Source organism: Salvia hispanica, chromosome 6 (genome assembly GCF_023119035.1).
Source record: "Salvia hispanica cultivar TCC Black 2014 chromosome 6, UniMelb_Shisp_WGS_1.0, whole genome shotgun sequence".
Taxonomy (NCBI): Eukaryota; Viridiplantae; Streptophyta; class Magnoliopsida; order Lamiales; family Lamiaceae; genus Salvia; species Salvia hispanica.
Genome location: NC_062970.1, coordinates 29,585,406 through 29,612,709, shown reverse-complemented (window position 1 = coordinate 29,612,709; position 27,304 = coordinate 29,585,406). Strand labels below are relative to the sequence as shown.

The window sequence follows — 27,304 nt, the reverse complement described above, 5'->3', positions numbered from 1 at the left end:
CTCGATAGCTCGACACTCAATAGAGACAGTCAAGAACGATGCAAGATCCTTTCGGATCTAGAACGGTATTAACAAGTAGAACAAAGAAATCGATAGATCAATCAAGTTTCGCTCGACACCCGCCAAACAACTCGATCTATTCAACCAAAACCGCCCAAGGGAGCACCGTTGATTCCACCAGTGATTCACCTCACACCGTAGACACCAACACTAACACCTCCACTCATGGATTCGTAACTCTCGAACACAAACTCACAAAAACCCTCACTCCAAGAAAACCCTAGTTCTCAGAGAACACCAAGCAACCGAAGTAGTTACTTCCTCAACAAATGCTTCACAAGATTTACCACACAAGAAACATGACATATCACAGGAAACAACCTGGAGACTCATCTGAGAAGAAGAGAGCGGATTGCGAGAATCAGCCGAGTAGAGAGAGAGAGATAAGACTGAATTGGTTGAAAGAGAAACGGCTTACACACACATATACCGCTCGCCCTACATCCAACGGCCACAACACACGATCCAGATAGAGGAGACACGGCAGCATCTAGTGCAGCGAGGTAAGTGGTTTGGGCTCACTTTAATATCATACGGGCCAAATAAATAATCAGCCCAATATGATCGACAAGTCCGGGTTCACTATTTACCGAGACCTCTTGGTCTTGTATAAGAGGCTAAGCTCGCACTCACCCACGCGGCTTATTTACAAGTTAATACACGAAACGTTTTACAAGTAAAGAACACTAGCTATTACGGTGCTTGACCAACCCTAGCTGAACCCTGGTCCTCGATACCGACACTCAATAGAGACAGTCGTAGAACTAATGCAAGATCCTTTCGGATCTAGAACGGTATTAACAAGTAGAACAAAGAAATCGATAGATCAATCAAGTTCTGCCTCGACACCCCCAAACAACTCGATCTATTCAACCGTAAACCGCAAGGAGCACCGCTGATCCACCTGATTCACTCACACCGTAGACACCAACACTCAACACCTCCACTACCGGATTCGTGAATCTCCTGAACACAAACTCACACTAAACCCTCACTCCAAGAAAACCCTAGTTCTCGAGAACACCAAGCAACCGAAGTAGTTACTTCCTCCAACAAATGCTTCACAAGATTTACCACACAGAAACAGTACATATCACTGATCATTGTGCAGGCTTCTCACGCGCGAATTGCTGCACCAAAGACACTACTTGGTCTGCCTGAACTTACTCTAGGTGTTATACCTGGGTCAGGAGGTATGAACTCCAGCAACATCTTATTTGTTAATTCATTGGGCAGTATATCGAAGGAGACAATTTTCAGTTTTCACTAAGTGACTGCTATCTTGGTCATGGTACAATTCAAGGCACACAACGTCTCCCTAGGCTTATCGGGCTGCCAAAAGCACTTGAACTCATGCTGGTAGGTCTCCAATTTTTATATCAAGAACTTACAAAGTAGTTGCATTGAACCTTTAAGTAATTTGTGTTATTTTCTCATTGTATATACTTTATAGCTTTAGTCCAAGCATCTCACATTCTCACAATAAGAAATTTTTATATGAATCATTCCCTGCACACACACACATATGTGTATATATGTATATAGAAAGGGTAGGGTTCAAATTAACCCTTAGTTATTGACATTTTTACTCCTTCAATCTTGAAAACTAGGGTGTATGCATCACCTGTCTCTGAATCCCCCAGAGTTTTAAATGTTATCACGAGAACCAACCAAATATAGATGTAGCTATATATCTTTACTTCACAATCATTCATGAGAGTGATTTGCATGTCTTCTGTAATGTGTTTATAAATGGGCATTGTTTTTCTCTTTGGTGGTGTTACGTGTACAGTTTTCTAAATCAATTACATCCGAAGAAGGAAAAGATCTAGGCCTTGTTGATGCTGTTGTACCTTCTGATGAATTATTAAAAGCATCCCGCCAGTGGGCACTAGACATCATAGAGAGGCGCAAACCATGGATACGCTCTCTTCATAAGATAGACAAACTTGGTTCCCTGCCAGAAGTGGTTGCTATTATAAAAACAGCAAGGCAGCAGGCCAAACAGAGTTTTAAAAATTTGCCTCAGCACCAGGCATGTCTTGATGTAATTGAGGAAGGAATCATTCACGGTGGTTATCATGGAATTTTAAAGGTAACTTTTTTTCTAACTTGGGCTGTCAAAGTTATCTTACACAATTTAGTTGATACATCTTATAGAATATATACTACTCCTACCTGTTTTGTCATTATTCTTGCAAGATATATTAGTGGATTTCCGGAAATCACTCCCCATGCACTTTATGTGTGTTTTCTGCAGGAGTCGAGAGTATTTAAAGATCTAATCTCTACAGACACATCAAAAGGTCTAGTGCATGCGTTTTTTTCTCAAAGGGCAACAAGTAAGGTATGATCACCCAGCAAACCCCTTTGCTGATAACTTCTTTTTCTGCACGATGTCAGCGAAATTTGGAATCGTACATAGGAAAAATGTTAAGGTTCAATTACAAAAATTTGTCCATGCAAGTGTCAGTTTGTGCAAGTGGAACCATTCAAACTTAAAACATCATGCAAGATGTAAATTATCTTCTCATTATCACTTTGGTCATCATGAAGTGCTTTTTCCTAGTCCAAAATTTCTTGTACTTGGAAACTGATTCCCAATAAATTTATTGCATTTGCTTATATGTGTATAATGGAGACTTTTCTTCAGCTATACCTTTACAGGGCGAAGAACCATTACAGAGTCTCAAAAGTCTGTAGCTCATAATACCTTTTGAAGTTTTAACTAAAGATGGGAATAGTATTTTGGACTCGTGAGGTTATTTGATCAGAATCGTTCATATTTGTAAAGAAAGTATTTCAGGGCTCATTTTAGTAGAGAAATTCTTGGCTTTGATGGTATGAGAATCAGAGTATTGTTTCTATAAAAAACAAAGCCAGATTGAACTTTGAAGTATTCTACACTATAGCACCATTGCCTGTGTTGTGTCTACAAAATTTCGATAAAAAATCTTCATGAAAGGGCTGTCTTGCTGCATCATATTTTTCTAAACATTAAAGCCATTACTAGAAATTTTTTGCAATAAAAATTGTCATGAAAGGGCTGTCTCGCTGCATCATATTTTTCTAAACATCAAAGCCATTATCTTGAAATTTCAGCATCTTTATTTTTTATGTTTCCTGTTGCCCATTTATCAATTATCATAAAACAGCATTATGGTACGGTTCCGAACCGCTAGTTTTTTTTCGGTTCCGGCTTGATTTCGCGGTTCCAGCTTAAAACAGTCAGGAACCGGCGCCGGTTCTGGCACAGTTTCGGTTCGATAATTTTTGAATCTGAACCGTGGTACGGTACCACGGTTCAAAAATCGACAGTTTCGGTTCGGGTAAATTCTCACGGTTTCGGTTCGGAACCGTAACCAGCGGTTACGGTTTCAGTTTAACCCTCTAGTTCAATAAACCTTGGGCAGGTCTAGATGATGGTGAGTTGGCGTTGTAGATGAAAGATCTCATCTTGTCCCTTGGAGTGTCTCCTTCTGAAAAGAAAGATGGCGAGCAATCTTGTCCACATGGCGCATTCCTATAGGGCTATGAAGTTGACTCGCCCCCTACGAGTGAACTTCTTTTATCCGATTAAATAAAATAATTTCTAAATACAAATTTTATTATAAAAAAATTATAATTTCACAGTAATCTATTTAAATATTAATTTAAAATTTCAATTATATTAGTTTATATGTAAATATTTTATTTTTAATAAATAGATTAAAATAAAAAAATGTGAATATTTTATATTTTAATGAATTTCATATTTAAATTAAATTAAAATAATTTAAATAAATTTTATATCAAATAGATTAATATAGAAAATAAAAATTAAATGAATTAGTGAGAATGGAAGAGATTGAGGTTTCGAGGTATTGTCTCTTAACTAGTAAGATATTGAGTAAAAAGTAATGTGTAGTCCACAACTAATGAAGGAATAGATGGATAAAAGATGTTTAAAATACTGGGTTGTGGATAACCTCATAGATATCCACTCTATCAAATGTTGTCACCGCTTGACCGCCACGAATTTTAAGAGATATTAGGAAATTAGATTAAATAAAATTAGTAGAATATTAATCTCAAATTTTATAATTGAATTTATAATATAATGTGAGTGTAATGATAGTTGAGTGTGTACTCTATTTATCTAAAATGAATTTTTTTAAAAAAATTTGCACTATATTTGGTGGATAGCCCAAAATGAAAATGTGGACAATATTCTAGTAATTGCTTTTGGATTTTGCATCACTCTCACATAGGCAGAATTAAGCTAAGATCGTTAACCCGCATTAACCAGCATTTATCGGCAACACAAACTTAGGACCCTTCGCTTTGTAGGAAATAGCGAAAAATGGGTTCAATCTGGCCCGCATTAGGCGAAAAATAGCGAAAAATGTGTAATTCCAGTTGTTTAGTGTACAAGCTTTATTTCTTGAGAGCCTTATAAGAGCATCTCCAATGCCGGCTAGCCAACCGGCTAGCCGATTCGCGTCGCTAGATGAACCATTGGAGCAGGCCAGCCTGAAATCGGCGAAAAAAGCGGCGTGGGCTAGCCGATCGCGTGGCGCTGGCCGATGCGCTGGCCGCCATTGTGGCGTGCCGATCGGCCAGCGCCCTATTTCGATTTTTTTTTTTTTTTTTTGAAAACCTATATAAACGCGATTTTAGTTTCATTTTCATTTGCACCACTTGTTTTAACGAGTTTTCTCTCTCTAAATTTCTGTACAGGAGCATCATCGAGCGATGAGTAACGCGGGTGGTAGCAGTGGTGGTAGTGGTGGGATGTTGAGGAGTACGAACGGAGGATGAACGAGGCTATGGAGGCCTACATGAACCGCGAGATGGAGCGGTACATGCGTAGGGTGGAGCAGCAGGCGATACCTCGCCCTCCACGGGTCGTCCACCGCCGAGCAGTGATCGGGATCACGTAGCTGCACATCAGCGGCTATATGACGACTACTTTTCAGAGAACCCGCGGTTTCCCGCAAACATGTTCAGGTGGCGTTTTAGAATGCGCAGGGAGTTGTTTATGCGTATCGTTGACGCTTTGGAGCGTCGATATCTGTGTTTCCGCTTCGGGCATGATGCGGTTGGCAGACCCGGCCACACCCCTATTCAAAAGTGCACGGCGGCAATCGGGCAGTTGGCCTACGGAGGCGCGACAGGACATGTGGGATGAGTACCTCCACATCGGTGAGACGACTGCTCTGGATTGTCTGAAGTATTTCTGAGAGGGCGTGATAAACATTTTCGGTGAGTACCTTCGAAGCCCTACTCCCCAAGATTGTCAAAATTTGATGCAGATGCACGGGGAGCAGCATGGGTTCCCCGGGATGTTAGGCAAAGATAGATTGTATGCATTGGGAGTGGAAGAACTGCCCGACCGCCTGAAAGGAGGCCTACACGACCGGCTACAAGTCAAAGAATCCCACGATGATCCTCGAGGCCGTAGATGATTACCAGCTGTGGATCTGGCATGCGTATTTTGGGGTAGTCGGGTCGAACAATGACCTCAACGTCCTGAACTCGTCTCCCCTTTTCAACGAGAAGTGCCAGGGCATCGGTCCAGCCGTCTCATTTGTGGCCAACGGCAATCGGCATGATATGGACTACTACTTGGCGGATGGGATATACCCTAGGTGGCCTGTCTTTGTGAAGATGATCAGGCACGCAAGTGATGAAAGGAAGGCCTACTTTACGGAACGGCAAGAGTCGGCGCGCAAGGACGTGGAGCGCGCATTTGGTGTGCTCCAGTCCTCGATGGGCGGCAATTAAGGGTCCAACGCGTTTGTGGTATGTCAAATGCGTTTCTCAAATAATGTACGCCTGCATTATCACGCACAACATGATCGTCGAAGACGAAGGCGTACAACTGACTAGTTGGGCCAATGACGATGAAGCCGGTCCAAGCCACGGAACGGCCACCCCTAGCGTACGACGTGGGGTACATCCCGATGAAGTCGGCCGCCTCATATTCAACTCCAAAAGGATATAATTGAAGAGTTGTGGGAACGGAGGACTGCACGGCGATAATTTTTTTTCTTTATTATGTAATTTTTTTTATCTATGTACCTTTTTTTAATGCAATTAATGAATTTTCCCGTATATGTCTCGTAAATTTAATTCCGTAATTTAATCGTAATTTTAATTCCGTAAATGTAGTATTTCTTGAATTATTTTTATTGCGGCTGGCCTAAATCTGATGTGGCAGGTGGATTTTTAGTGCTGCTGACGTGGCAGGGAGAGAGAGTGGCTGGCCTATTTGCATTGGAGATGCTCTAATAGACTCTGGCCCGCATTGTTCAATGGAGGAATAGGCGGAAATGATTTATTGGGAAGGGCTTGGTTTATGTATCTGCGTCGATTCTCGCACTTGGAAATGGAGACAAAAATCCCTAGTTGGCTCTCGCATTTTCAATTTCCTCAATTCCATAACTCATTTTTCATTTTCAACTCCACCCACAAAATTGAATTTCGTGTTTGCCCTAGTGGTGAGAAGATCAGTATTGCCCTAATTATTGGTTATCGACATTGTCGTGACGGGTGCGGGAAGGTCACGAACATACTGGTCACACAAGCTTCGATGCCTTCACTCACACTGAAAGTTACATATTTAGTTTAATACATGATGCATTTACGTTTCTTCCTTTCGAACAATCTTTGCCTTGCATTTGCATCTATTTCGTTACTTACAATAGGCTGACATTTTCATTGAGTTGTTCACTTTTGCATTGCCAATTTCACTCTGACATCCTCTGACAACAACAAGCTGGAGTTGCTGACTGAAATTGTGTCATAGAAGCTTTCGGAATCTTCCTAATCCTAGATTGTTTCTCGATAATTTATATATCTAATTACCTTGATTTGCCTCATTAAAATTAATTTCAGGTTCTTGTGCTCTGCGTCTCTCCTTAGTCTCTAACTTTACTGGATGTATTTGAAGTGTTAAGGATCCTCGTTCAGGGCAAATTCAAGCGCCACGGTTCCATAGATACATGTTGTTGTTAAAGATACTGTGATCAAGACCAAATCAAGCCACATCAACGAAATGACACCATTTGAGCTGGTGATCATAGATGAAGCTGCACAGGTGAAGGAATGCAAGTCTTCGATCCCCCTGTATCTTCCGGGGCTGCACCATGCCATACTAGTCGGAGACGAGAAACAGCAGCCTGCAATGGTCTCTCTTTCTCTTCAAGGAAAGAGAGAAAATGGATGCACCACGAAAGATGATAAAAAGGAGGAATCTTGATCATTTTGAGGTGGTTAGACGTGTGAGCTTGAACAAAGAAGAGTGAGAGATGTGTGGGAAGAATTATTGGGAGAATATTATGAGGTGGAAAGTGATGTTGATGTAGGTGGAAAGGAAGTGTGGTGCTGCAATATAAATTAAGGAGATAGAGATTGAGAGAGGATCCTCTACAACCCCAAAACCACACAAAATCATCTAAGCTAGAGAGATACCATACTAGACGAGAGAGAGAGTTGAGAGCAAAGAAAGAGTTTATCACCAAGGAAGAAGAGAAGAAGGAGCAGAGGAGGAGGATTCATCGCAAGATTGAAGACGAGGCCTCCAATCCGCCCAATCTAATTCCGGGTGTTCTTGCTTTAGTTTATTTTTGTTCAAACAATGTTTTTGAACATTTCTTCGAATATTTATTTGACTTTTGTGATGAACATGAGTAGCTAAATCTTCCGTAGAGTTCTACGGGGGAGTTACAATGATCCTTATGTTTAATTGATTTCCGTTTTCTATGCCTTTGTCATGTGGTTATTTTGATTTCTTCTATGCTTATACATTTATTTGATTGATCACTTTATAAATGCATGTGGATTTTACTACAAGAACTGAGAAGTGAGCAGTTTAATTTGAAAGAGAAGAAATTGGCGTCTTTGCCAATATAATCGAGAGATTTGAGCCTTTGAATGAAGCTAAGTATCTTATGAGCTATTAGGAGTTGTTGCCCTAGTTCTAGGAAGGAGAATTCGATTCTAGGTAGCAATCTACAAATTGTATGCTTCGAGAGAAGATATAGTTTTACCTTAGTGATAGCTTAATAACCCTTGAGACCTTTGTTGGCATAGTTTGGAAATTAGTTGAACATGGGATAATTATTATCGATCTCGTAGGATTCTACCTTCTTATCTTTGATCTACATCTTTACCTTTCGTTTATTTTTATTTCTCTAGTTGTTTTTAATTATTTTGATTATTGTTATTTACTTGTTTCAAGTAAATTTAGAAAAACAACACTTTTCGATTCATCTAGATAGTAGTTGAGATTGGTTCGTGGTAATTAGGTTAGCACTCATTGTCTCTGTGGATACGATACTCTTGCTTACTGTTTGCTACATTAGCCCCGTACACTTGCGGGTATACTTGTGTTAAAAATAAGTCGAGTCAAGTTTTTGGCGCCGTTGCCAGGGACAATTAGTGTTACTATAGCCTAATATCGTGATAATAATTGAGATTACAAGTCTAGATTTTATTCGCTTTATTTTTATTTTTCTTTTTGAGTTCTCCAATCATTTTGTGTCCTTGTCCAGGTTGTATGCACACGCGTCCTAAAGGTCTACCTTTAGAGCCATTTGATCCCGAGATCGAAGCATTCAACAAAGGAGGAACACGCAGAGGAGGATAAACCGAAGGATTTGATTTCCTTCACCCTCTCATAGGCATCCACCTTTACAGTACGAGCCTCATTCTCCAGTTCCAATGGCGAATAATAATGAGAATATCAATGTGGAACAGAATGCAGACATGAAGAGCATTGGCACTCAGATTAGTCAAATCTCTCAAGCTGTGGGTGCCCAACATCATCCTGGCCAATTTCCAGCACAAACCATAAACAATCCCAAGGAGTGCAAGGCAATAAGTCTGAGGAATGGTAAAAGCTACGAAGGTCCTTCAACTAATAATATATATATATATATATATATATATATAGCTATATTCTAATATACATTATTCCATAAAAATTTTATTTTCCCCCAAAAATTGCATTCTAAAAAGATGTAAAAAGAGCAGGCGTAAAAAGAGTAGGTGTTACATAAAATGGTACTAGTTTGTTAGGTTAAAATGAATTTTACATAGTTAAAAATAATATTTATCGTTTACAAAATGATACGGTGTTTATGTTCATTTGTGTGTAAAACGATACTTTGAACTATAAAAATGATATTCATTGTTTATAAAATGATAGTATGTGGTTGCTGATGCTTGTGGCATAAATGATACTATTTGTAAGGTTAAAATGAACTTTACATATTTAAAAATGATATTCATCATATACAAAATGATATGGTATTGCTGTTGATTTGTGGTTCACGCTCTATTGGTGTAATGATAGTTTGAGAGTATAAAATGATACGTTGCATGCACAAAAATTATAAAATGATACTGTGGTTGCTGATGCTTGTGGCATAAAATGATTGTTAAGTTAAAATGAACTTTACATGCTTAGAGATGATATATATCATTTATAAAATGATATTGTGGTTCATGCTATATTGGTGAAATGATAGTTTGAGAGAGTTAAATAATACTCTGCATTCAATAAAATGGTATTCCTCGTGAATAAAATGGTAACTATATCAGTTAATGTCGTAAATTGACAAACATTAACAATAAATTTATCATATGCAAAGAAACTTATTTAATTGGTAACCTTATTTGCGAGCGCAAAATAATACTCTGCATTCAATAAAATTGTAACCTTATTTGAGAGAGTAAAATAATACTCTGTATTCAATAAAACGGTATTCCTCTTTTATAAAATTGACAAACATTAAAACCAATAGACGGGTGTCGATTGGCGCCCCCAACGTCTCCTCGGGAGTTGGTGCTTTGTCTATGTGGCCACATTATGGCCAGCCATAAACTAGTTTAATAGCACAAAAACCCGGTTTGCATAAAATTTCCGATTTTGTTAGGAATTGATTTTACTTTTATAACCTTCTCATGTTTGGAGGTGAAATTGGCGCTCTTTTCTCTTCTTCTTTTCATGTCCCGCCAGTATTAGTTTCTCTCTCCCCATATTTGTAGCCATGGAGGTGAAATTGGCGCTCTTTTCTCTTCTTCTTTTCATGTCCCGCCAATATTAGTTTCTCTCTCCCCATATTTGTAGCCATGTTTGAGTCGGCACTCTCTCTCTATCTCTTCTATCATGTTCAGCATTCTCTCTCTCCCATATCTGGAGCCTTTCTCTCCCATCTCCACAAAAATGTGAAAAGAAAATTTGATGCAGCAGCGAGACTTTGAGACTAAAAATATCTGGAACCTCACCCATTTTTAGTTTCTCCCTCCCCCATATCTGGAACCCTCACCCATCTCCACAAAAATATGCAAAAAAAAGTCCCCAAATCGGCGAGACTGAGATAGGACAAAATTTGAATAGGTTTAGTGGCAAAAAAACCCCGATTTACATGTTTAGACAAAATTTGAATCGGTGGAGAAGTTGTCGAGAAAGAGTACATAATTTTGATGTTCCGACTAAAATACACAATCGGTGCAGGGCTATAGGAAAGACTCCAGTGTTGATATTTTTGGTTTTCTATAAAATTTGGATGGATTTCTTAAATGTTTTCTATGAAGGTATTTTTTATTTTCTGTAAATTTTTGTTTTTGTTTTTGGCTTCTCCCTTGAATGAATAATACTATGACGGATAAATAAACGAACGAAAAAGGAGCAGGAATTGAAATGTGTAATGGAAGCAGCATACTTGTACTGATAAATGGACCAATAAATGAACGAAAAACGGGTGGGAATTTAAATGTAGATGTTGTAGACAATTAATTGAAATCTTGTAATTAAAGAAGCATGCTATCTATCATCCACAATTTTAAGTAAATAAAATCAGCAACTCCATCGCAAATTTTAACGATAAAATCTGATTCTCAGTTGATTTGTTTAATTGAATTTAAATTCACCTTAATTGTCCAATTAATCTAAAAATGAATGCAAAATGTAATAGAATAAATTGATAATTTGATACACTTGTTTGTTTGACTAAAAGTAAAGTTTCCATAAAAAATTACTCCTAAGAAAATGAATCCCGGAAATATAATTTCTAAACAACTTTACTTTTGGGTTTAGAAAATATCAAAATATTTCAATTTTATTTATTCATATTTAATATTATTTGGAGTTTATATTTAATTTTAAGCAAAATGTGGAATACAACATAATATTAATTAAAAATATGTATGAAAATAAGCAACAAATAATCCTTGAATAAATTAAGTTCAATCTAATAATCTAGTCAAATTTTAAAAAGTATGGAATCTGATTACTTAATTTAATACTCCCTCCGTCCCGGATAATTCGGGTCATTTTGATCGGGCACGGGTTTTAAGAATTGTAATGTAAAGTGAGTTGAAAAAGTTAGTGGAATGTGGGTCCTACCTTTATATATTAGTTTTATAATAAAATGTGAGTAGGAATGAGTTAGTGGAATATGAGGTCCACTACTAAAAATGGTAAAAGAGAAATGGGACAAATTATGTGGGACGGACCGAAATGGAAAACTGGAACGAATTATCCGGGACGGAGGGAGTACTATTATACTCCATCCGTCCCCTATTAAGAGTCACACTTCATTTTTACCATAAATGGTAAGTAAGTCTCACATTCCACTAACTCAATTCACTCACATTTTATTATAAAACCAATATAAAAAATGGGTCATACATTCCACAAACTTTTTCAAACCAATTTTTCTTTACATTTTTTAAAATCCGTGTCCGGTCAAAGTGTGACTCCTAATGAGGGGCGGAGGGAGTATTAATTTGGTGTTAGATTCAATTGAGTTATTCAACCAAACAATTTAATTAAAATTATATTCACCTGAATAATTCTATTGAACTTTTAATCAGTTGAACTATTTAATACTAGTACTTTTTTTTTGTTTATTTAATACTAGTACTTAGATTCACTTGTTCATTTGAATTTGAAAATCATATTTATTGTCCAATTACATAAACTTGGTAGTATATGAAAATGTAGTAGATTAAAATGATAAACTTGAGAGTTTTACTAATTCTAATAATTCAATTGAATCTTAGATCAAATTGAACAATTCTATTGTTTAGATTCACTCGATTATAAGACGTAACTAGATAATTCAATTGAACTTATAATCAATGAATATGCGATTTAGGGTTCTGTTGGTTTTGGGTTCAATGTCGTTTCTGGATTGAATAAACTTCTTCTCGATTTGTGATTGGGTTTAGGATGTCCATGGCTGGGTTTAAAATTGAATAAACTTCTTTCCCGATTTTGAATGTGCAATGGGTATAATAGTTCATGATTGTGTTTTGGTGTAGGATGTCCCGTCTTCGCGGTCTTCGAGCAGAATGACTTGGCCGAGGTTTGAGGCAGTGGTCTGTGATCATGGTCTTGAAGCCGATGTGGTGACATCAAATACGGATGCCAATCCCGGACGACGCTTCTATCGTTGCCAAGTATGGAAGGAGGACGATTGCAAATTCTTTCGTTGGATTGATCCATCGTTGTCGCCGAATCAAGAGTACTTTTTTAAGAAATTGAAGATGGATAGGGACAACGTGCAAAGAGCGTTGAGAGATAAAGTTGCTATGCAGGATGCACTTGATGAGAGTGTCCGTTCCAAAACCGCTGAAGTTGAAGCACTCCAAGGTGTTGTCGCAGATTTACATCGTCAAAACCGGAATTTGAAGGTTGTCATTTGCATTTTATGTGTCGTCATTTGGATACTGACGTAGCTTATCTAATAGAACCAATGATTGTAGTAGACTATGCAAGTTGAACTCCAATGTAATACACTACGGAAACAATAATATTGTAGTGATTTTTCTCCTATGAATGCATTGATTAGTGAGTTCAAATATAACATTGAGTAATTATTTTTCCCTATGAATGCATTGAGTTACGAGTTCAAATTTAACCAGGATGCTATACATTAAGAGTTCATGTCCAACAAAGAAGAAGAAATATAATAGAAAGGGGAAGCTGCCACAAAACACACAGTTGAATTGATCATAGTTTGCTGCCACAAAACACACTGTCTACACATAATTTAGTACCCAACCACATATAGTTTGGTGCTCACAAAACACATTGTTAAGACATAGTTTGGTGCTCACAAAAAAACATTGTTTTCTTCCACACATTCAACATCTTCAACCATTGTTGTTGCTTTGCTGCGTGAGGATTGAGCCATCACCTCCTCCCGAACCTCCTCCAGCATGTCCTCCAGCACGCCCTCCACCACGGCCTCCTCCACGACCCCCCCTTCTTCCAGCTCTCCCCGTAATAGCAATGGTACCATTTTCGGCATTAGATGGTGTCTTGCGAGGCCTTCCCATCTTGGCCTATAAATTGAGTAATTGCAATGTTAGTAATAATAGATAGAGATAAAATATAGTTGTACAATTAAAACTAGAGTTTAATACCTTTGGTTTAGGTTGGACTTCAACTGGATCGTTTTTGCAAGTTCTAGAGTTGTGGCCTTCTTGGAAACACTTCTGGCATGTCATTACACATATCTTTCTCATTCTATTAGGCCTAGCTGGATCCTTCTCGAATGGATCCCTCCTTCTTACCTTCTTGGGCCTACCGGGCATCTTTTTCACAGGTGGAGGTACAACCGGGTACCCCTCAGCAACTGGCCATAATTTCTCCCCATTTAACGCTGGCAACCCATATCCATAAGCAACCTTATACTTGCTCAATGAGAAGTATTCATGGACATAATCATCAACATTCTGCTTGAGGAAGTGAATAACAGCACATGCATGAAGGCAAGGAATTCCAGTCAAATCTCATTTCCTACAACCACACTGCCTTGTGGAAGGAGTCACTACAAACCTATCCTCAAAGTGGCTAACTTCAAATTTCCCCCCAATTGCAGGAATGGTGGTACAATTTCTGCTTTCATAAATCATAGCTTCAATTTTTTTCCTCACTTTTGGACACACAGTAGAACTACTCCCAGCAATCTCCATTTCTACACTCTTTCTATAAAGTCTCTCCATGAGTGTGGTTCGCATTTCCTCAAGCATGTCTACTACATGTTTGCTCCTAGCCTCCAGAATATAGGAGTTGAAACATTCACAGACATTGTTAAGAATAGCATCAGAGCATTGTACAGGTGTTAGAAAAGCCTTACAGAATCTGCTTGGGTTTTTGTCCATTAAATCAGCAAAAGCCTGTCCATCTTCCTTCTCTAGCTCTCTGCATGCAATCTCATACTCTTCCATATAAGTACATCTAACCAGCCTCCAGAAAAGCTGCTTCAAAAGTGGACCTTTGTGGGTTTTTTTCCAGTTAGCATAGATATGCCTTGCACAGTTTCTATGCTCTGCAAATGGAAGTAGATTCTGAACTGCATTCTCAAGTCCCTATCAAACAACATTGTAAGTGAAAACATAACAAATTAGACAACAATTCCAAATAAAACATACATATAACTGGCATAAATTAATAAGTTAGCATAGTATATACCTTTTGTTGATCACTGATAATGATAATTCCTACTCCTTCACCCAATGCCAACTCTTCAGCAAGAATATTAATGAACCAAGCCCAACAAACTTCATTCTCAGCCTCAACCACTGCCCAAGCAATGGGATACATTTGATTGTTGCCATCAGTTCCTACAGCAGTTAACAATATCCCACCAAGATATGTCTTAAGGAAAGCACCATCCAGACCAATCACCTGTCTACAGCCCTCCTTGAAACCCTTTCTTAGACCACTAAAACCAATGTACACAGCCTTAAATACAGCACCCACATCCACATGTAATTCAAACCGCCCTTCTCTGTCAGACCTACCCAACTCCAGCATATAACTCCTCAGCTTTGCATAATGATCTTCCACTGTTCCCATCAGCATCTCAATTGCCTTTCTCTTGGAATGGTATAACCTCCACTTGGTTGCATCAAATGCAAACCGCTGCATCAAGTCCTTACCTAATTCCTTGCAACTGAACTCTGGTCTAAGCCTAAACACATGCAAGTATTTTCTGGCAATCCAATTAGATGTCACAATCTTGTTTCTCATAGCCCTAGGACATGTGTGCTCTGGTTCCAGTTTCTTAATTACTACACAACCCGTTTTACTCACAACACTCCCAGAACAGAACCATTTAACAAGGACTTTTGCAACCTGCCTCAAATGCCTTCCTATTTGCTCTCTTGAAGTGGATCTCCCAACCATTTTCAACTGCATTGTCTGTCAGAGCATCTCTGGCTTGAAAACCATCAATAAATCCCATTCCAATACACAATTTTAAATGCTTATGATCACATCTTGGATCATACATCACTTTGGCATGTCTTTCCATCTTTCTTCTCCCTTCATCTTGAGAATCAGTTGAGCTAGAGTAGATATCACCTTCTTCTGAATTCTCATACTCAGACACATAGTCACTTATTTGCCCACCACTGACTAGGCCATAGAACATGTCATCAGTAACAACAAACTCTTTCTCCTTATTTTCTTTTGCTTTCTTCCTTCCTTGTGTGTATTCCTCATCCTCTGACACTAATTCCTCAGCCTCCATGTCATCATCAGTTTCCTCATCTTCAGAAGATGGTATGTAACTCCCATCATCCTCACTGTCATATCCCATACCCACTCCAATACTTTGATCAGGCTTATCTCCCACACTCTCATCAGGTCTAGCTCCCACATTCTCACCCACATCCTTAGATGTAGATTTACTAGCTCCCACAGTCTCACCCACATCCTTAGATGTAGATTTACTAGCTCCCACATTCTCATCCACATCCTTAGATGTAGATTTACTAGCTCCCACATTCTCATCCACATCCTTAGATGCAGAATTCCTAGCTCTCACACCCTTACCCACACTTTCAAACACTGACTTCTGGGAAGACTGGAACAAACTTTTCTTCACACTGCTTTCAACATTCTTTTCCACAGTATTTTGGGTGGAAACTGATTTGAACTTGCCAGCCTTTGAAGTTGTTTCCTTTCTACTCTTTGTGTTACACTTGCTCTTATTCACATACTCAACATTAGCCTTTCTCACTGACTCAAACTCAACCACTCGATGCTTGACAGCTTCATCACCCATAGTGTCTCCCCTACCCACGGATTTATCTTCAACAATTTGCTCTAGGCCACCCTTCTTCCCACCAACAACATACACATCACATACTTGATTTTTAACCGTGGTTAGAAACTTCAGCATTAACATCACCTCCGCATCACCTTTTATATCAATTTGCTGCACTCCCCATTTTCTCTTGAAGCTAAGTCTATCCCAACTGTCTAAACCTAGTTTGTTCAGTTCCTCCACTAGGTCGAAGTAACCAAATCTATCTGGATCAAACCCAATGCCTTCCCATACTTCCCCACCTATGTATTTCTCGCAAAACTTCCCATCTGGAATGAAATTCCCTCCATGGTAAATCCGAAGGAGAAAAGGCTTACTGAAAAATTATTGGAAAAAGTCAAAAAAACAGAACCAGATGGGGGAGGGGGGGCAACGAATTTAAACAATAATGCAAGTGGGGACCAAGAATTTTAAACAAAATTGATGCTAACTGGGGACCACCGCCGAACCCTAAATTTAATCAAAATCGATGCAAAGCAAGATCAAGTTAATTTAAACAATGCAAAGTGGGGACCAACCAACGCTTTTGCAGTAAAAAGGGCAAAGATTCACTTACGGGTTCGGATTCGGCTTGTCCGGGAAGAAACCCGGCCACATCTCCATGTCGAAGAATCCTTACGCACTGCTCGTCGCCGTTGCAGGTAAGCCTATGGACTCGTCGTGGTCTTGCTCGTCGACCAAAGAGGGGACTCACGCACAGCTCGTCTCGTCGTCGGCGTGCTGCTTCAGAGAGAGAGATTTCGGATATACAATTTTTAGGGTTTGAGAATTTGAGGGTGAATTGAGGTTAGGTTAGGTTAATTTTGCTTGTAAAATTCGAGTGTAAATTATTTGTATTTACTGAATTTACATTTTTTAAAGTATTAAATTTTATTTTGTAATTTTATTGTGTAATTTTAGTTGCATAGTCAATAATTATTGACCAAGTCAGCCGCCACGTCAATTAAAAGATACACGTCAGCTCACTCTTTGACCGGAAAAACCATCATGGGAAATCGGCGACTAAATGCAAAGTTCGTGACTTTACACGCCAATTTTATAGGTTGTGGGAAAAACCGGAATTTAGAGAAAGTTCGTGACTTTTAAGGCAGTTAGCCCTAAAATAAACTGTGTTCAATTTACGTCAGTGTATTTCGAATGATTCATATCTCACAGAGACGTACTTATTCAACTTAAAATTGGCTAAGTTCAATGTACAATCTCATATAATATTACTCCTCCTCTGCAAATGGATTGAACATGTGGAAATAAAAAAGAAGAGAAGGAATGAATAGATATTAAATAAACAAGATAGAAGGGCGTGAGAAAATGTCTGACGCAAGATGTTATCTTTAATTTCCAAGGCTATTAGCAATTAATGCGTCTTTAATTCAGATTTTAAAATTTGAAAGCTGTTAGAGGGAAAAAAAACGAAAATGATGTAAGGCAAAACCTTTAAGTAATTTTAATTTTTTGATATATGTAAGTTGACTAAATTAACCTTGTGTGGCCAGCCATAATGTGACCATTTAGCATCACCCTTTAATTAAACTACTATACAAAATTAATTAAGTTTATGCACAACTAAACACCAATAACCTGCAAAGACTTGTCAAAGTGAGTTTCATCATTATCAACACAATCGTCTTTGTGCATTGATGACCCAACTAGAATAAATGATGTATATGCTTCAAATTTTAGTTAACTGTCCGTCTCTCTATCCATCTTTATATATAGATGGTTAACATTATTCCTTAGTTTTTCATTTTTTGTGCATGGCAATTTTATATGTTTGTAGACTGTAGTAGGTTATTGATTGGAGCCCGTGAACGAATATAACCGTTTCCTGCATCTGTTGTGATTAATTGAACATTTAAGCATAAAACCATGAAACTCATTAACAAAGATTCCTTTTGTACCTTGCGATTTTCGCTGTTTATAGAAGATAGAAACATCATTACCCTATTTCACGTGATCATTTCTTCATGCTTTCACTACCATTCATTAATTGTATATATAGTACTGATGTGAATCTGGATATTCACAATCATAGGATGCAAGGACATCGAGGGCCATGGGTTGATTGGGGTCCGAAAAGAAGGTGGAGATATGGCAAGGAGCCAAGCCGGATGCGGAGGTCTGACTCAAATGAGAATTTTCCTATTAAGATGGTGTCCAAATTCTCTTCTAAGACCACCATTGTCTTCATCGTCAAAATAGCTTCGCGTGAGTACCTTTCACGCCTCAATCGGAGCCCGGACGAGGAAGTTATGGTTGTTTTACAAAAGCCGCGCAGTCCAACAAGCAAAACGCCCGACCACAGAGAATTTGCCCGGCCTGGAGAAGAAAAACGCCCGACCCGGGCGTTTTGTGCGATTTTCGAATTTTGCTCATTTTTCCTCTTTTGTTTTGCACTTTTAACCTCTAGTATAAATACCCATGTCTAGGGTTTTTGTCATCAGCTTTTGAATATTTGTAAGAGACAATTTCTCCATATTTGAGAGCTCACCTTCTTCATCTTTTGAAGACTTATCAAATTCCTTCGGGTTGCATTCGATCTTTTGTCGGGCTAAGGTTGATTGTAAAGGTATGCTTGCTAGTTCTTGTGTTGCTAGTTTGTGGAGCTATTAGGTGTTTGTGTGAAAGTGCCTTTGGGATTTCTTTCTTGTTCTTCACCTAAATCATAACACTAATCCATCCTCTATCCTTTTATCCTTTTTTCTTGTTCCATTTCTTGGTTTATCTAGTTTATTTGTTGGGTTTAATTACAAGAATAAGTTCGGGGCAAATTTATAAGTCTTCAATCTATAAGATTCACATTAAGTACTCTACTAAATTGATTTTCCTCGGTGGTATGTACAAATGTGTTGGTAACATGCAGTAAAGTGAGAGATGAAAAGAAGGAATATAACCTAGTTGTTGCGTTGCGTTGCTCTGCTCCTGCCCGCTGGTGGTCGTCAGGCGGCGACATGGCGTTGACTACTCCTCCATTACTGACTCATGTAGGCCTGCAAATACTGCACCGGTACCCAAAAATCCATCATTTCTCCTACTTACACTCAATCCAATGTGTGGTGCAGCGTAACAATACATCCTTTTAAAACAATAGTTTTGGTGCGAACCTAATTATATAGTACTCCCTCCATTCCATGCGAACCTAATTATATAGTACTCCCTCCATTCCATCATAAACGATTCGCTTCATTTGGACACATGATTCAAGAAAATGATGTTTAGAGCATCCACAGCGCATCGCGCTGCTGTCTCCATCTCGTCTCAAAGAGACTAGCCGGATAAGAGACGGCGATGCGGAGCGCATCTCGTCGCGTGTCTCGCCCGGAGGAGCCGTCTTGGAGACAGCTCGCCACGCTCCTTGGCGACATGGCGAGCTGTGGTTCGTGCGTGACGCCCACTCGCCAGCCCGCGAGTGGGCGTCGTTTATATCCGTTAAAATTGATTTTTTTTTTAAAAAAATTCAGAAAAAAATTTAAAAATTAAAATATATATATAAAAAATTCCAAAAATTATACTAGCCGTTTATAGCCGTTTTTTTCAAATTTGTAATTTTTTTTCAATTTTTTAAAAGCCTCCAATCACTTTTATAAATACCAAATCATTCCCACAAATTATCCACCATAAAAAAACTCTCTATTCTTACTCAAACACTCTACATTCTTAGAATTTTTTTAGGATTTTAAATTGTAATTTTATTTTATTTAATGAAGTGTGACTTTATTAATTGGATTTGTTGAAAATAAAAATAAAAAATGAAATTGAATGAATAGTTAAGAGATGAGATGGTGTTAAGAGATGGAGGGATGTAGGTGTTATCTCTTAGTTAAGAGATTGAGTGAAAAGTAAAGTGGGCCCATGAATAGTGAAGAGATGAGGGGGTTAAGAGATGGATAAGAGATAGCATTGGGAATGACCTTAGAGAATTAAGAGAAGAGATAACTAGTAGGGGAGAGAATAAAGTGACAAGTGAAGAAGAAATAAAATGGGAGAGAAAATAAAGTAAGAAAAAGTAATTATATAATAATATTTTGCCAAAAAAGAGAAATAATTCATTTTAAATGGAACGTACCAGAAATTAGTACTAAGTGTAAAACTCACTTATGGTGGGACATAGGAGTTTATCTAAGTACATTTTCTTTTTGTTTAAGTGTGTGATAGAGTAGGTTTGTTTCTTATTTGCGTAGAATTCTTAATTGGATTTTGATTTTTTCCTAATGAAATGAAAAGACAAGGAATTTAAGATGATTGCTGAAACCTTTCGTGCAAAAAGTACTAAAAGGGTTTTGTTGTCAAGATTATGTTAGGAAAAGTAATATGATTTCATAAATTTTAAATTCATGTGTTTGTTTGAATTTTTAATCAGACTGTGAAAGTGATCTAAATGATGAAAACAAGGAAAGTAGTACTCCCTCCTAGGGATGTCAGTGCAGCCCAACTCGTGGGCTGACACGAATAGCCCGTTCAATTTATAGGGTTAGGATTAAAAATTTATAGCCTGATAAAATCACAACCCAATTAACCCAAACCAGATTAACCAGCAACCCATTAGGGCTGGCCCGAAAACCCAATAAAATTTCTATTGTTCTATTTATTTGACTCATAATTCGCCACTTCAATGATTATTTTTATTATATAGATAACTACAAAAATAACTTTCAATTTTATATTAAATATACAAATTAATAATAGATAAATAAATTAGAAATTCCAAATTCACTAAAAAATATATAAATTTCTAAAATAATTCTTTAAATCTTCTCGAAATATGTTTATACTTCATTTTGCACAAATCTCAAATATTAATATTTGTTCATGCTTATGTTTGAGTTTAAGCATATATTTCAAATTATCAAATTTATCAAAATTAAATGTTTTACATTTTATAAATATAACTAATTTTCATCATTATTTATTGGATCGATCGCATGTTAATTTTATCGGTAGCAACCCGATTAATCCGTTGGGCTAGCCTGAAACCCGAGTTTTTAGGATTATGGTTGAACTTTTATAACCCGAAAAAAAATCACAACCCGATTAACCCATACCCGATTGACCCGAAACCCGATAGGGTTGGCTCGAAACCTGTTGGGCTGACCTGATTGACACAATTTTTCAGAATCCTAACTTTTCTTAGGTATTTTTTTTTCTGAGTTTTAAAATTCTTACACATTTAGATATCTAATGTAATATAGTATTAATTTATTACTAATAACAATGCTATAATTACAATTATCATTATAATAACTACTCCCTCCGTCCGTGAATAAGAGTCTCATTTTTCTATTTTAGTCCGTCCGTGAATAGGAGTACCGGTTCACTTATATCATAAATGGTTACACTAACTTTTTTCTACCCATTTATTTTAAAATTTCTTAAAACCCGTGCCGCCCATAAATGGGACTCCTAATGGCGAACAGGGGGAGTATATTATTTTTATTATATTTATATATAATTTTTATTATCATAATAATAATAATAATTTAATATTAAATAATTAAAATATAATTAAATATAATATAATAATAATTATTATTATTATTATAAATTTATAAATTAATAATTCATCATTAAAGTATGTAAATTATAAATTTTTATTCAATTATAATATTAGTAAATATTATAATTATAATAATAATCATATTTATTATTATTATTATTATTATTATTATTATTATTATTATTTATGATTATAATTTCAGTAGGTAACTATAATTATAATAATATTACTCATTCCATCCCATAGAAATAGGTCATATTTCATTTTTCGTTTGTCCCATACAAATAGCCCATATTCAATTATGAAAACATTTTTCTCCTTCTCTTTAGTTTATTTTTTATGGGTCCTACCATTCACTACATAATTTCAACTACTTTTCTCCTTCGCTCTTACTTTACCAATTATGCATTAAAACTCGTGTCAATCTCAAATGTCTTATTTCTATGGGACGGATGAAGTATTATATATTATGATGGATAATCCATATTTAAATTATTCATCATAATAATAAATGTAATAATATACTCGCTCCGTTCCATAGTAGTAGAGTCATTTTGTCATTTTGGTACGTTCCATAATAGTGGAGTCATTTTCCTTTTTAGTAAAAGTCAACACATTTATTCTCACTTACTTTTTCCTCTCTTTTACTTTATTATCTTTTTATTTAATACATTACATATCATTTTCATAATCTCCGTGCCGGAAAGAAATGTCTCCACTATTATAGAACGGAGGGAGTAATTATTATCATTTTTAATAAACATATTTTCAGTTTAGTGTTTAAAAAAAAGATAAAATTTAAAATCTTGATATTTTTCAAACACAGGAAAGTAAAGTTGTTATGAATCATATTCCCAGAATTTATTTTTTCATGAATCATTTTCTTTGTTAACTTAACTTTCCTGTCAACCAAACATGGCCTAAGTATAAGAGAATATAAGGTCATTATTGGTATGATGAGATGGAATGGACTGAAGGGAAAAAAAAAAAAAAAAAAAAAAACTAGAATGAAAATGCAAAAAAAATGAAGAAAAAAAAAATTATTTAACTTTCACCCTCATTCCATTCCATCATGCCAAGAATTGTCTTAGATTATACAATTGGATTTTTAAAAAAAAGTGTTTTATAGTTCTATTTCATAAATGGAAAATACACTCAAGTCTCTTATTGGTATGATGATTTGGGTGAGGGAATGGAACGATGATTTCTACGGACACATAATACACGCTACATACACACAATACACACGGCCCACATACAGTATAGCTCATACACACACTAAACACACAATGCCTATACTGCACACACAAAACATATATTTCACGCTCACAATGTGCACACAATGCACACTATACTCACAACACACTTTCACACAACCTATGTGATCCGCTTGAATTTTGCATGATTTTAGAGATTAGAATTGTGTGATTTTGATTATGTTTTTATCTCGATTATGTTAGTGTTTTGACTAGTTTGTGAAGAATGTACATAAAAGAGCTTAAAAAAAAGTAAAAATGAACGAAAGGTAGATCACGAGACCAAACATGGAGAAACTGCGCATGCTAGTGACTCGTTGGGTTCAAAGCACTTGCGAACCCGAGCCTCTATAATCCATAAGATGCCAGCAACTTGTTGGGTTCAACCCACTTGTGAACCTAACAACTTGTTGAAAAGGCTCTATAGAATATGTCTAATGACTCGCCGGAAAGACACTGTATACAGAAGACATCAAGCGACTCGTTGGGTTCAATACCCTTGTTAACCTAGCAACTCGCTAGGAAACGTAATTGCTCCCCTAATCCAGCCCTAGGTATAAATGGACCTAGGGCATGATTTCCAACCATCCAGCAGCCCCCAGACACATTCTTCAACGATTTTGAGAGAGAAGCTATGAAGAGGAAGACGAGAATTTATCCTACGGATCGAAGAACAAGGATTTCACTCCGACAATTCACCTCGGAGCATCTCAGAATAGCTTTTATTGTGAATTCTATGTTTTCTTGGTGTAATTCCTTTGAATTGTTGATGAACATGACTAGCAAATTCAATATGGTGTAGAACATATTTCCGATGGTTTTAAATATGTTATAGTAATTCTTTTATATTCTCATGTGTTGGATTTGATTGTTTTTAGCTTCTACAATTCACGATTTTGATCATCATGTGAATGAACACCATTCAGGAGAAGGGTAGTTGTATGTGAATGAAAACAATCAACACGGTGGTTAATTGAGTCGAGAGACCTTGAGACTACACGTGAAAAATGAACTGATTGATAGAGCTATTAAGAGTTGGATAATCTAGGACTTAAAGGAGACTTGGGTTTAGAGTAATCAACCGTTAATCACATGCATTCAAGAGAAGCTTCGTTTTATCTAGAGTTAAGATTATCAAATCATAGGATCCTACCTCCTTCTTATAAGTTAATCCATCCTTTTTCTATAATTTTAATTGCTTTATATAGTCCATATATGTAGATACGATACTTTAGCTTGCCCAAACTATAAAAGCCACATACATTTAATTACTCATTAAAATCAATGCGAGTAACCATGATTTGAGGTGCAGAACCTGCACTGACTTCCCGATATGAGATTATTCCCTTTGTACAAAAATAAGAGTCTTATTTTGCTATTTTGGTCTGTCCCACAATAAAAGTCATATTTCACTTTTACCATAAATGGTAAGTAGACCTCACATTCTACCAACTTATTTCACTCACATTTTATTATAAAATTTGTAGGAATCAGATCACTCGGGATTCACTAATTACCGGGACCTCTTTTATTGCAAAAGATCTGAGATGGCTAATCTCAGAGTTACAAGCCAATTACAATGCAATCAATTACAAGATTACAAAAGAACTATGAAACCAACTAAGTATCTATTATAGAGTAAGAACCCTAATCAGAAACCCTAGCTGACTACAGATCCTTTACCAGATCTGGAATCCAAGCCTCTACTGATTGGGAAGCCTGCACACTAGATACACACGTTAGTAACACAAGAAAAGGATCCTTTCGGATCTAATCAGAAAGGAATAACAAAATATCAGAAGATTTAGGATGTGGCTCAGGTCGCACACACAGAACTGCACAGGGCCAAGGACCTCCTCAATCTTCACCAACAAGTCTCAAGGGAGCACCGTGAAGAATGGGCCACATGAATTAAATCAGCCCAGCTGATTAATATCAAAGCCCAAACACAATTTAGAGTCCATAATATTTCACATACTCCACCTTGGACTAAATTGGATAAACAGTGGAGAGCCATGGTCATGTGTTGCTTTCATCATAGCTTACAAGGCTTATCTCAAGACACCAAAGAGTTTTTTAGGCTCATTAGTCAAGAGAGAAACCAGGTTGTCTAACAAGACACCAGATGGCAAGCCAATTAGTCTTGTAGGACTTTAGTTGCATTGTGATTTCAATTAAGCCAAGACCTAAAGAATCAACAAGGTCTTCGCCGAGACATGCAGATGCACATGCTAACCACAGTCAAAATGCAGACTTTTAATGCAAGAAAGTAATTTTTTAAAAGGTAAACATTCAGCAAGATTCTTATCCGTATACACCTTATGCAAAAACACTTCACCTTTTTCAATCTATATTCTACTAACTTATTCAATTAATTTTTCTTTAAATTTCTTAAAATCCGTATTATAATTAAATAGGACTTCTATAGTGGGACAGATAGAGTACTTAAAAGGAAAAATGGGTAAAGATTACGTATGAAACTATGTAATTTTTAAGTGACCTTAATCAAGTTTATATCATTATATTTTTTTGAAATAAATTATATAAGGTGTGAGAATCATGCAAAACTTTTTAAAGTATCTCATACATTTGTTCAACATCATATGGCCCACAACCATAATTGTGACTGATGTGTGTATCTACCCCGTCCATGTGCTTCACGTTTTCGGACCACACAAGTCCACAATTAAGGGGTTTAATTAAAACCCAATTAATTAATACTAACTTTAACTGCAGAGTACTACATTAATCATAATTATAATTAAAATTACAATTAACCTTAACTGACCCCAATTAAATATTTTAATCATTTAATTGAAATTAATGGACTACTTAGTACCAGCATCTGCATTGAAATTTTTATGTTTTTTAAAACTATTAGAACACCTATCCCGTCGTACTAAATTTACCACCCCAATAATTTTTTTGGGATTGTAAATTTTATTATTCTAGCTATCTTACTCAATAGATTTATGACGACCTAAATCTTTCATTTGAATTTAGGCATAGTATGCACACATAAATCTTAAAAAATAAGCCCTACATGGCTACATCGGCTATATATAAATGTTGAAGTTATCAAGTACCACCACCACCACGAGGACCACATTACGATGTTAAATTATTATCTTTTCTGCTTATTGGAGAAAGGCACAATTGCCTGAATCAAACTCATGCGGAGTAATTAACAAATTCAATTTTCGTAAAATTAAATGAATTGGTGCGATTATATATCGATTTTAGCAGCAGTAGAGCAAATTCCATGCCATCCTCCAATTTTCTCACATATAGTATAAAAATTATTTGAAAAGATGCACTAATGATTCGTGAATATTAATAACCGTTACCGGTGACTCAGGGTAAATTGGTTGGTAAATATGGGCGGTGCAGCTTCCTCTCTCCCGCTTGACTTGAATTCCGCCCACTCTCATTTTGTCTATATATGTTGGTTGACCTCGCACTCCCATTATTAATACGGCTTCCTTCGCTTTCAATTTCACACCATCACTTAATCTCTCTGCTTTTTTCGTTAATCCCGAAGCAACATGAGGCAGCCTACAGTTACCATGGAGGTCGGTCACGACGGCGTTGCGATCATCACCATCTCCAACCCTCCCGTCAATGCTCTCGCTCTTTCCAGTAAGCTTCACTCCTTCACCATAAATTCATTCTTCTATTATCATCGATCTCTGCTTAATTTCATTTTTGTGGCTAGTTTTTGATGGATTGAAGGACAAGTATGGTGAGGCCATGCGAAGAGATGACGTCAAAGCTGTTGTTCTCACAGGTAATTCTCCATTACTATTGCTTCATCCATGATGCTAGAATGTTAGCACTATTAAAACCTAGTGAAAGTGCAATTAGTGGCATGGTTGGCCTGATGACCTCTTGCTTTAACTGATCGCTGATTTTGTAAGTCTAATAAACAACTTTTAGGTGATGCTGGAAAATTCTCTGGTGGATTCGACATAAATGTGTTTGAGAGGGTGCATAGAACAGGTTTTTATTCACTAACTTTTTTATGCTCTTCTCTTCTTTGGTGCCTCATGCTTGAGAATACATTGAATTTCTAACTATGCAGGAGATACTTCCAACTTACCTGAGACATCTATTAGCGTCGCGGTCAATTTAATAGAAGGTCCTCCTCTAACTTGGCATTAACTGAATATTGCCATTTAATGCTTACCACTTAATTTACCTTATGCTTAAAGTTTTTGTTCATTAGATGGAAAGAAGCCTACTGTTGCTGCCCTGCAGGGACTTGCACTTGGGGGTGGATTGGAACTAGCTTTGGTTCGTGATCTTCTCTGACATACAAGTGTCTAAAGTCAACGTCATTTTATTATGTCTGATGAAGTTTATTTCCAGTCAATCATATTGGT

At 36.9% G+C, this 27,304-nt stretch overlaps 2 protein-coding genes across 2 annotated transcripts in view; both read left to right on the top strand.

The window, feature by feature from the left end:
* Positions 1 to 1,176: 1,176 nt before the first annotated feature.
* The window catches only part of LOC125192268 (peroxisomal fatty acid beta-oxidation multifunctional protein AIM1-like), a 30,237-nt gene continuing 4,109 nt past the window's right edge, over positions 1,177 to 27,304 (top strand). Inside the window, exons 1-4 of the mRNA XM_048089792.1 lie at positions 1,177 to 1,253; positions 1,364 to 1,419; positions 1,853 to 2,155; positions 2,321 to 2,407. Of these exons, the coding sequence (XP_047945749.1) occupies positions 1,414 to 1,419; positions 1,853 to 2,155; positions 2,321 to 2,407 (396 nt within the window). The 5' untranslated portion in view covers positions 1,177 to 1,253; positions 1,364 to 1,413. The remainder of the gene's footprint in view (positions 1,254 to 1,363; positions 1,420 to 1,852; positions 2,156 to 2,320; positions 2,408 to 27,304) is intronic.
* LOC125192270 (peroxisomal fatty acid beta-oxidation multifunctional protein AIM1-like) lies at positions 26,389 to 27,255 on the top strand. Its single transcript, XM_048089794.1, has 5 exons — positions 26,389 to 26,561; positions 26,638 to 26,709; positions 26,859 to 26,921; positions 27,004 to 27,060; positions 27,148 to 27,255. The coding sequence occupies exons 1-5, from the start codon at positions 26,468 to 26,470 to the stop codon at positions 27,231 to 27,233; spliced, it is 372 nt and encodes a 123-aa protein (XP_047945751.1). The 5' UTR covers positions 26,389 to 26,467; the 3' UTR covers positions 27,234 to 27,255.